This window comes from Pyrus communis, chromosome 15 (genome assembly GCF_963583255.1).
Source record: "Pyrus communis chromosome 15, drPyrComm1.1, whole genome shotgun sequence".
Classification (NCBI taxonomy): domain Eukaryota; kingdom Viridiplantae; phylum Streptophyta; class Magnoliopsida; order Rosales; family Rosaceae; genus Pyrus; species Pyrus communis.
The window spans coordinates 18,187,987-18,199,088 of NC_084817.1; the positions used below are offsets into that span (position 1 = coordinate 18,187,987).

An 11,102-nucleotide genomic window follows, 5' to 3' on the forward strand; every position below is an offset into this window, starting at 1 on the left:
AAACTCTAACGTGTATGTCATTGAAATTTTAATGTTGTCAAAGCTATTGTTAGATGATGTTGACTTTCGAGAGAAAAAAATTGGTTTTGCTTTTCTTTTTAGGTTACAAAATTTTATTGATTTGCATTGAATCAAAAGTTGGTGGGAGATTTTCTTATTATTTTGATATATTGTTGTTAATGACATGTCAACACAATTATATGATGTGAAATTCAGAGAATATATTGAGAAAATGTACTCTTGAACTCGAAAACCTCCTTAAGAGAAAGGCAATCATCACTCACTAACTCCATAATCACTCAAGAAAAAGATATATACTTATCTCGCTCATTGATTCGATGAGACATTTGATTTTTCCTTATGTGCTTGCGTCGATCCTAAAAATTAGAATGCCTAAGTGGCGTGCAAGCCAAGTAACTAATGAGCTAATTATGTTCTTCAATGGTTGATTGCTGATGTGGGCATGCCAACTCGCTACCAAGCTTGATTGGGCGAATAAGATGAATGTGGTTATGTGAAACGTGTTGCTGACTACTACACCGACCGACTTTAGCCGAGGAAGGAACGTTCTCAGTCTAGGGTTCTATAACTCGAAAACAAGATTATGCAAATCACTACTAAGTTCAGGATCTTACAAACCAAGTTCGGCAGCTTCAACTATATTTGTAAAAATATAAGTACGTCGAGTCGATATAAAAATGTAAGGACTTGTGAATAAAATATGCAGTTTAGCCAAACTTTAATGGATACTTGAATAACTGATCATAGAACATTCCACTTTGACAATAAGCTAATGAAATGACCTCTTGCAGATAATTTTTTCAATGAGAACCAGACACTTTGGCTGTATACTACTTACAAATTATAGAAAGAATAAAATGTTACAATTCCAACAATGTTGTCTAAATAAGGGTGTCCTATATATTGTCTAACCATATACCTAGATCCTTAGATCTTGTTTGGTATCTAAGAGTTGGATAGATCATTAGATTCAACGAATGTAAAATCAAAAATTAATGTTAAATTGCATATTTTGTTCAGGTTGAAAGAAGAAAATGTGATAGTCATGAAGAAAAGTTTTCCCTCCCATCCTACCATTTTTGTGAGAAATAAAATAGTAAGTTTCTCTCATAACCATGTAATTTATATCTTCAATATGGACAAAATCTGCAAGTTGACATTTGTTTACTTATTAAACATTCACTGAATATATTGAATAATCTAATCCAATTCAATCCTAAATATCCAAACAATATTGGTGGCTACAAAACAATGTTTGCTTGCATTCAGACTAAAGCATAACCTCATATTTGTCCTCTCCATAGGCTGCTGGAATTGCATCTTCTTCTTTTTTTGGGTAAAACAATTGCATCTTTTTTTCTCAGTTGCCTTTGCAAACCATATCTATATTATTTTAGTTGGTTTATCATTAGGTTGGCATGAATATATATTCTTTTCCTTGCATATGCAATATCCACACCACAAGCTTAAAAAATACCAAAAAAGAAAAGATAATAAATTACTAAAGTGCATGGTTCAAGATATAGACAACTAATTCGTCTCATAGAGGTCTCAAAGTAAGAGTAATATATGATCCATTGTTAATCATCTCCGGATTCTTCTCTTTAATTTATGTATTTTTTATACTGTAAGTCAAATACGATGAACTTGAATTAGACATAGCAAGGGTCAAGTCTTATGAATATAATTATTCATTTCCATTTGTAGCGTAAATACATGTATCTTTTTTTTTTTTTTTTGTTAAATCGAGATAATTGGTAGCAAGCTACGGTAGTAGTATGATCAAGGAATAATATTTTTACATGGTATCTGCCTAAGTCCTAGGGTTTGTCTCACCAACGCTTCCCAGTCCCTTATCGGTCTTGGTTTTCCCTTTTTATCCTTTTGTTACCTTTACCTTACCAGTGCGATCTCAGAATCCATTTTACATCACACCATTCGCCATTATACTGCGCAGGATGCCTGGAAGTGTCTTCACTCAAGAGTTCTCTTTCTAGCGAGGCCAGCCTCCACTTCCAACTTCTTGCCATGTCCAAAGGCTCCCAATCTCTTGATGTTTACCTGCAACATGTCAAGTCCATTGCAAATAAACTTGCTTCCATCAATCAGCCGGTCGCGGACAAAGATCTTGTTCTTGTTGTTCTTCGAGGCCTTGGTTTCAAATATCGAATGTCCAACACGGCAATCATCAACGGCTCTCTTACTACATTCGTCGACCTTCGTCACACTTTCGAGCAGCAAAATTCAAGGTCTTCTTCTCCTTTTAATTTAGGCATAGCTCTCCTCCCGTCTCTTCCTTTCGAAGCAATTCTTTATAGGTAGGCCAAGGGGATAAGGGGCCACGGTGGATGCTGGTGTAGTGGCCGTCTCTTTCTATACATTCATGTTTATGGCAGGTCGATTCGTTTTGGACTTCTAGTGAGGGAATTTCTTTTCAAAATGTTATAGTGCAAACTGGTTCTATGTAATCTGTTTCTTTATTAGTTGATAATTGTCAAATTACTAGAACCCTCCTCAGTTTGGAGTGCTTGAATTTAGTCTAAATCTTTATATCTGGCACCTGTTTATCAATGGAATGGAATCTATTTTTCTACCAAAAAAAAAAAAAAAAGTTAAAGTGACCCAAAAAGAAGAAAACTTGTCATGTTAGCAATAACGTCAATAAACTCTTGTATGCGTTATCGTCAACAAAAGAGGTCTAATGCTAGGTGTTTCTTTCTCAATTATTAGAACCAGGATTTTCTAGGGTGCATTTTTGTTCACTACTATACTTATTACTATTGGAAGAGTTTAAATTTTAAGATCTGTGTCTATTCACTATACAGATCTCAAAATTTAAACTAATCATATGATGATAAATAGGATAATAAACATCATCATCACGAGGGTCGTTAGTAAATATATTCCCGATTTTCTATTTGCTAAAATCTCATTTAGATACGCGTGTTCTTAATTACATCAGGTTAGTGACACCCGGTTTAATATTCAGCTAACACACATGCTCACCTTTAAAACATAAAAAAATCATAGGAATAAAAATAAAAGAGCACGGAATCATAAGAAATCAAACTCAGCTGCTCCTCCATTAGTTGGTAACCATAGGAGTCAACGCATGTTTCAAAATATCGGTTCAGCCTTGATCATTATATATTGTCAAAGACATAAGTTTGTAATTTTGTCCAGTTTTAATAAAACATCGACATTGTATATAACCACATCATTTGATGAATAAACTTAAATGAATCCATCACGAAAATTATAGTGTTGATTTGACGGTAGCAACGAAGGAACACAAGACGACCAGAAACAGCTCAAAGTTGGCTCTTCCATATTTAAGATTTGCATTCATAATTTCGCAACCAACGAATATGGCTGTTGCAAGAAGCAACCCTAACTTTATATATCAGACTATGATATCAAGAGGGTACTCTACATCTCCAACACCCAAGAAATAAGAACCTTCTTCAACCACCATCAAACCTTCCTCATTTGGATAGCTCAAGTGCTCACAAGGGCTCAAAACAAACTCAACTTCTGCTCTTTCCCCAGCATTCAATATCACACTCTGGAATCCAACCAACTGCTTCATTGGCCTTCCATTTTTGGGATTCTTCTCACCCACAAAAAGCAGGACTGGGTGCTTCCCGGCCATCTCGCCATGATTTTGAACCCCAACTCTGACCGGTAACTTCTTTTTCTCACAGAATTCTTCACCTAGGTCTTGGACTAACTGGTACCTGCCAGAGTCCGATGACTTAGCTGTGGGACTAATTGATGATTCATTTAAGTAGAGCTTGTTCTGGGATTCTGCAGAGGCAAACTCATGAACATAGTTTGAGTAGCTGAGGCCATAACCAAAGTCAAAAAGTTTTCTGCCTGCGTAGAATCTGTAAGTGCGACCAAGGTAGCCTGTTTTTGGGTCAGGCCTAATTCTCATATCCGTCATTGGCATTTTGACATAATCTTGTGTGTACCAAGCCATTGGCAATCTTCCACCTGCACAGGAAACATTAAATAAGTAAAACTTTTTGTTAGTAAAATTATCTGTAACTAACATGTTAGGTTATCCGACTGTCAATCAAATCATTTTGTGTTAAGTAGTGATCCATATTAATAGTCTAACAACATATCACGTAGCTAGAAAATGGTACCAAACTTTGTCAAATGGTTCTTCTAAGCCAAAATAAGATGCTATCGAACTTTGTCAAACATTTTGTGTGCAAGATTAACTCTACCTTACATTTTGTCTCAAATGGTTCTTCTAAGTCAAACATTTTGTGTGCAAGATTAACTCTACCTTACATTTTGTCTCAAATGGTTCTTCTAAGTCAAACATTTTGAGTGCAAGATTAACCCAACCTTATATGTTATGTTATCTGATTGTCAATTGTATTAAATAAGCAAACACTGCTGAACTTTGTCAATTCGTTTTAAGCAGTGACATCAAATTTTACCTGGGTTGTGATCACCAAAGATGATTTCAGCGAGGGCAATTCCACCAGCTTCACCTGGATATCCAGCCCACAAGATGCTTCCAACTTTTTTGTCAAATTTAGCAAAAGAAATGTCAACAGGACCGCCACTAAGAATCACAAGAACAACAGGTTTCTTAGCAACTTTAGCCACACTGGTAATTAGCTGCTGCTGCTTCCCAGGCAATTCCAAGTGCAATCTATCATGTCCCTCTCTCTCTTGACTTTGGTCCAATCCCACAATCAAAACCAAATAATCTGCTTCTTTTGCCGTTCCAACAGCTTCATCAAAAGCAGCTTGGGGACACTGAACCGAATCACAACCCGGGTGAGAGATTATGTCTTTAGCATAGTCCTGAAGTGCTTCTAATGGGGTGACGGATTTGCATGGAGGACCATGGTAGTTTCCCAGAAGTGCTTCTGAAGCATTAGCAAGGGGACCAATGACTGCCAGTGAAATGGCTTTTGCTTTTGGGAGTGGGAGAAGCCTGCCAGCGTTTTTCAAAAGCACTATTCCATCCCGAGCAGCTTCTAGGGCTAAAGCCTGGTGCAGTTTGGAGCACACTTGGTCTGGACCAATGGTTCCATAGGGTTGTTTCAGTGGATTTCCATCAAACAGGCCAAGCCTCATCCTCACTGAGAAGAGGTTGTGGAGTGCTCTGTCTATTTTTGATACATTTAGCTTTTTCTGCTCCACTGCTGATTTAATGTGATCCTTCAAGTAGGATCCACAGTTCACATCCATGCCTGCAACATTTGTATAGAATATCGAATTAGAGCTCTCTTTTTTATGTTTCTTAATCAAACTTGGATTAATATTCAAAACGTTACAAAATAAGATCGTTGTCTGTTCAGTGTCTTTCTAATTCATTTTGATTATAAGTTTTCAACTGATTTTATTTTGTATGTATCTCGGATATTATAAGCCTAATGTATCAAATTTTGACTAATTAGACTCCATAATCCAAGATTCTTTTTCCTGTTTATTCCTTGGCTCTAGACAGTTTGCATTTTAGGCCGAATAAATATTACTAAACACAACGGCGAGGGGCGTGCCTGTCGATGCGGGATGGCCGGCTGATCAGGCCCAGCGCGATATAGGCCGTTAGATTTGTAACGGCTATATCATATAACCATTCCAATTTAGCCAATATTTTTAGGTTAAAAATTCAGAAAAAATGTGAATCTATTCGTTGTGCCCACGAGACACAATCTAGGTTGTTGGGATTGCAATATACATACATATATATATATATATATATATAATTCAACAGTTCATTGCCAAAAAAAAAAAAAGAAGAAGGTAATCCGAAGGTTTTAATCCAATTAGAAAAAGAAACTATTATTATTTTTTTGAATACAGAGATTCTTACAGATTCACGTAAAGCTACGAGATTAGTTAAAAATATAATCGAAAATCTATTGACAAAAGTTGTAATTTCGGATAGTGACATGTGGTATGACGAAACTGATTAAAAATTATATTCGAGATTAAACATAATATATCTTTTTGTTGTGGGAATAGTTATTGACACTCCAAAAATCTCATTTTACACTCTAAACTTTCTGTATTTGGAAGAAAAATACACTTGTGATGAGTGTAGAATGAAATTTTTGGAGTGTCAATAACACTTTACTTTGTTATTATCTTTTTATAATAACTTTTTAATGTCAATTGCTTAGACAATTCATTTACGGGATGGTGAAATATACTCAGACAATTACTATTCACTAAGTTAATAATCGCCTATTATTCAATTACCTAAGCAATTATCGATATAAGATTTGGAGTTGTTCTAAGTAGACGATGGAAAATTTTGAAAAAGAAAAAAACCCCAAAAAGCGGATTTAAGTGGTTGGGGTCCATGTGAGTTCATAAATGGGCCATGACAGCCGGGAATAGATTGCACAATTACCCAACAAATAGGCAAAAGGAAAGGATAATAGATAAGGGGATTGGTCCCACCATACCCGCTTTGAGGACATCTGCGACTGCATCCTCGGGCTTTTTAGCGTATCCTTGCATATCGTGGATGATGGACACAGCATCGCAGTCCGACGTGATGTACCTGATCATTTCCCCAATTAGGTCAATAAATCAATTTGAAAAAAACGATATTATTTGCTCTAAAAGAATGGAAAATTAAGATAAATCTCACAACAAGTTAACAATAATATGGTTCAAACTTGTTTTTGGTGAGAATCAAATATAAAACATTTTACTTACATAAGTAAAGATGAATATCACTAAACCGTAGTACTAAGTGTCAATCGATCATATATTAATGTATATGAATCTTTTATTATGATTTTGCTTCTATTAGCATTTCGTTAATTCATGCTAAAATTAGCACCATGGATCTTCATATATTTGGTAAACCATTTCTACCAAATCTCTGACCTCAAATTATGGTTATGAAAGTTTAGCTATAAGTCATCTAAAACCCTAATGACTAGACACATTATGTGAGATTCGTTATTAACTGACTCACTGTCACATTCACATAGACATAATTATCGACGATTGATTAAATCGTGCCTTACCATTTATAATCTACCAATCAACCACTCACAGTCGTCCACTATTACATGAACGACTACTGTATTAGCATATATATCCCAACAATAATTGACGGAAAAGTTCATAATTAAAGGAAAAGAGTGCAAAAAGGTTATAGTTAAAGGAAAGGGGTGATGAAAAAATGAGTTTGTAGTGATAGTTTTTTTAACAAACGATATTATCTATAATAATAAGAAGGGGTGGGCTTAGCCTCACAATGCGATAACAATAATGCGGTTCGAATTCGCCTTTGACGAAAATTGAACCTAAGACCTCTTATTTACAAGTGAAGAAAAATATTACTAGACCGTAGTACTAAGTGGCAGTTTATAGGAATAGTTAAGTACCCATGAAAGTCCCATTGTCCTCTTGCAACCTTGGTGAGGAGATTATAATCTGCACAGCTTGGAACCCCATTGACGCGGTTATAGGCACACATTATGCCGCTGGCTTGGCCTTCCTGCACGCATTTTTGGAACGGAGGGTGGTATGTGTCTGCTAGGTCTTGCTGTGTCACCTGCATGCAACAAACACATAAAGTTATACAAGTCTACAAATCTAAGAAAAGTACAATAAAAAGAACATTTACTAGTTAAGTCAATTTTCCTTTCATTTATTCAATTTAAATGGAGAAAAGAATGCATTAAAAAAAAGTGCAGAACTTAAATTTATTTTTCATCATTATTTTATCCAAGAACATGACACCAAGATAAGATATGATGGACTACCTGCCATCTATGGTTTCATTCAAAATCCAATAATGCTAGGTAGATTAAATGTGTAGATTCAATTTACAAATTAAATAATGTATCACTAATAAAAAATAAGCATATTAATTAACGTTGAAGTAATAACTCAATCATCAACTTTCATGTCATTTAGTTTAAAAAAATTTGTCTACAAATTTAATTTCCCTATTACCCGAACATTTTTATATCCTTCCAAATTCCAAAACATTTTCGTAATAGATGAAAAAAAAAAAAAAAAAGCAAAAAACAAAACGAGAAGAACTCACACGAGCATCGAAGCGAAAACGAGTGACATTGTTCCAATTGTCCAAATCATAAGCTGTGAAATGCTTGCAGCAAGCTGAAGCTTGAAGACGACCACCAGCACCAAGTTTATGCTTCCCTCCAAAAAACGAGTAGCCCTGAACCCCTCTCACATACGACACCGCGTATCTTCCGGCGACCGTTGGATCTTCGCCAGGTGTCTCTTGCCCTCTCCCCCATCTCGGGTCTCTGAAAATGTTGATATTTGGTGCCCAAAATGTCATCCCTGTTGCTTGTCCGGCATTGTACACTGCTCGAGCTTCAGTCCCAATCACCTAAAAAATGGAAGGAAACAAAACACAACTGCATTTATATTTGAATGATTTTAACAATAACACAATAACTACGATTTGGGTTTTGATCTGCCACCAAAAAAAACGTAATGGGTTGTAATTATTTCGACCAAAAATGGTAACTGATCGAAGCCGAGATGGGTTTTTTTTTTTAACTCTGTGAGTTGGACTCACCTGGCCAATGCGGTACCAGAGATGGTCGTTGAAAGAAGCTGCGGTGAGGATGACTTGAGGGAAGCTTGTGGCGTTGTTAATGGTGGGGTAAAGTTTAATACCTTTGCCGACGTCCGCGACGCCATGTAAAGCCTCGGACCACCACTCGTAACTCGGGATGCCTAGTCGGGGAATCGAAGGGGCTGAGTTGACGAGTTGGGAGATTTTCTCGTCCAATGTGAGGCGGGAGACGAGGTCCCGGACTCTTTTGTAGATGGGGAGGGTCGTTTTGCAAAAAGGGTAGGAGCTGGTTGAGGGTGGGGACGAGTCACAGGAATATGGAGGCTGACTTGACTCGGTAGGGCGGAGGAGGAGGAGGGCGGTGGTGAAGAAGAAGATAAGGGCTGAGGGAGGAGGAGTGTGCGAATGGAGTTTCATTGTGTGAGTGGTTTGGTTAGATGGAGAACTGAATGCAGATGGACTGAAGGAGACTAGAGTTTATAGGGCAGCAGCTGGGCATGGGCAAAAAAGGTTTCTTTCACTCATGACTGAACCCACTCTTTTTTTTTTTTTGGTTGAAAAATGGACTGTTGGTTTGACAATCCCTCTTGGTGGCTAGTCATGCAGGGTGCAACACAAGTGGTTTGGGTGGGTTAGATGGTCAACCCAATTTTAACCCAACCTTTATAATTTGGATTTGAGTTGAGTTCAGCTTCATGCGGGGTTTAGTCAGGTTCAGGTTTATACAAGTTGGTTTGGGTTTACTCAACTTTATCGAGTTCAATCTTATAACACCTTATTTTGCATGATTTTTCAAATTTTGAACCAAACAACATCAATACTAGTTAAAATTTCATTTACATGTCATCATCCACACAAAAGTTTAAACAAACAACTTGGAGACTATATATTTCTAATGTTTCAACCATGCAAAGTTGAAATTAAGTTACAAGACGTATACCAAAGCTTCAAACAAAAGAAACGTAAAAGTAAAACTATCCATATGATGGGGGATTAGAAAAATCCTATTGATTGTAGCTTTCTACAAACCTCTAGAAAAAGCATGGAGAGATTTTTACCTTTTTTTTTTAGTAGAATTTGTACAAGTAGGATATGATTGAAGTGTATAATCGATCAGCTATAGCAAAGAAATAAATTTCATAAAAGTCAAAATATGAAGAAGCGTTATATCACAGGATCTAAAATTTTCATATATAAATGTAATGAATTTATCTCATTCGGAAAGGATTTTTCCATAATGTCCATGAACAGTTGCTCCTATAGTGGCTAAATAGGGTTTCACCAATCTTATTACTACATAGTCAATTTGAACAATTAATATGAAGTGGGACGGGTAATATGTGCATGAGCGAATTCAGGCTCAAAATCGAGTTGGGTTTGGTTTGACATAGGTGGGCAAGATATCAACCCCCAACCCAAATAAATGATCTGGTTGAGGTCCAGTTGGGTTCGGGTGGGTTTTTTCTTCATTCTAACCTGTCCGATTAGATTTGAAATTGGGTTGGGCATGGGCAGACTTGGGTTGATCCAACCCGCATCCCTATGCACCCTAATTTGTTGATCAGTTGAACAAACTTTAAAACTCGTCAAATTTAAAAGGTTTGGGCCATGTAACTTAGACCAGCCTAATTACTCAAGTAAGGGTATTTTTTATTTGGTAATCTGTGGAATTTTTATTTATTTATTTATATTTGCATTATATGGACCTTGCAATGTTATATTGACGGTTATTCAATGTTTGATATTCGCCATTTGGTTTTACTGTCTAGTGATATTCATATTCACTTAGGACATGTTTGTTTGGCTTCACTAGCCTTCACTGGACTAGACTAGACTAAAAATTAGTCTAGTGTTGTGTTTGTTAATCACAAGGACTAAGTTTAGTGGGACTAGGTGGGACTCGTCCTGACTATCGACCTTGCTAAAGGGTCTTAGATAGTCCTCCCAAAATGAAGCGGACTGCTAAGACCACTCTTTGCTTCGTCTACTCACGTCGTGTTCTCTTCCCGCTAGACAACCTCGTCGTCAAATACTCCCCCTCCCTCCCCTCATGGATCTTCCCTTGCTCTATCTCTTTGCACCGCCAGCCCAACCCACCACCTGAATCCCAAAATCTGTTTACCATCACCGATGGGTCGGGCTCGATCCGGTGGATCAATTAGCAAAAGGAAAGTTTATTTGATATTACGATCGACTGAGGGCTAGGGTCAACGACGATGGCCCAAAGGCTGGGTTTGAAAACTGAGGTTCGAAGGCTAGTTTCGAAGACAGAGGTTTGAAGGCAAAAACAAATTGCAAAGATCTACGAGAGAAATTGAGCCAGTTTGGGTTTTTCCAAGCACTACTCTCTCTTTTGATCTTTGGGATCCAAGACAATTTGTCTAGTTTCAAAGATCTGCTGGAAAATTGGATTGTTTGGGTTTATTTTTAATTGGGTTTTCTGGATTTGAAAAATTGCTGATAAAGATCGGTTCTTTTGTTTTGGTCATTTTTTGTTTTACATTTATTCTTCAACTTTATGTTGTTCTTA

General features: G+C 36.8%; 1 protein-coding gene across 1 annotated transcript; it reads right to left on the minus strand.

The window, feature by feature from the left end:
* Nucleotides 1-3,160: 3,160 nt before the first annotated feature.
* On the minus strand, nucleotides 3,161-8,989 carry LOC137716845 (probable beta-D-xylosidase 7). Its single transcript, XM_068456212.1, has 6 exons — nucleotides 8,573-8,989; nucleotides 8,069-8,380; nucleotides 7,401-7,570; nucleotides 6,465-6,562; nucleotides 4,476-5,240; nucleotides 3,161-4,017 (listed from the first exon to the last, which is right to left on the minus strand). The coding sequence occupies exons 1-6, from the start codon at nucleotides 8,987-8,989 to the stop codon at nucleotides 3,425-3,427; spliced, it is 2,355 nt and encodes a 784-aa protein (XP_068312313.1). The 3' UTR covers nucleotides 3,161-3,424.
* Nucleotides 8,990-11,102: the final 2,113 nt, after the last annotated feature.

Coding starts and splice junctions, on each gene's coding strand:
- LOC137716845 (XM_068456212.1), bottom strand. CDS start 8,989: ATGAAACTCCATTCGCACACTCCTCCTCCCTCAGCCCTTATCTTCTTC. Junction 8,381..8,572: donor TCTGGTACCGCATTGGCCAG/GTGAGTCCAACT, acceptor TCCATTTTTTAG/GTGATTGGGACTGAAGCTCG. Junction 5,241..6,464: donor CGCAGATGTCCTCAAAGCGG/GTATGGTGGGAC, acceptor CAAATGTTGCAG/GCATGGATGTGAACTGTGGA.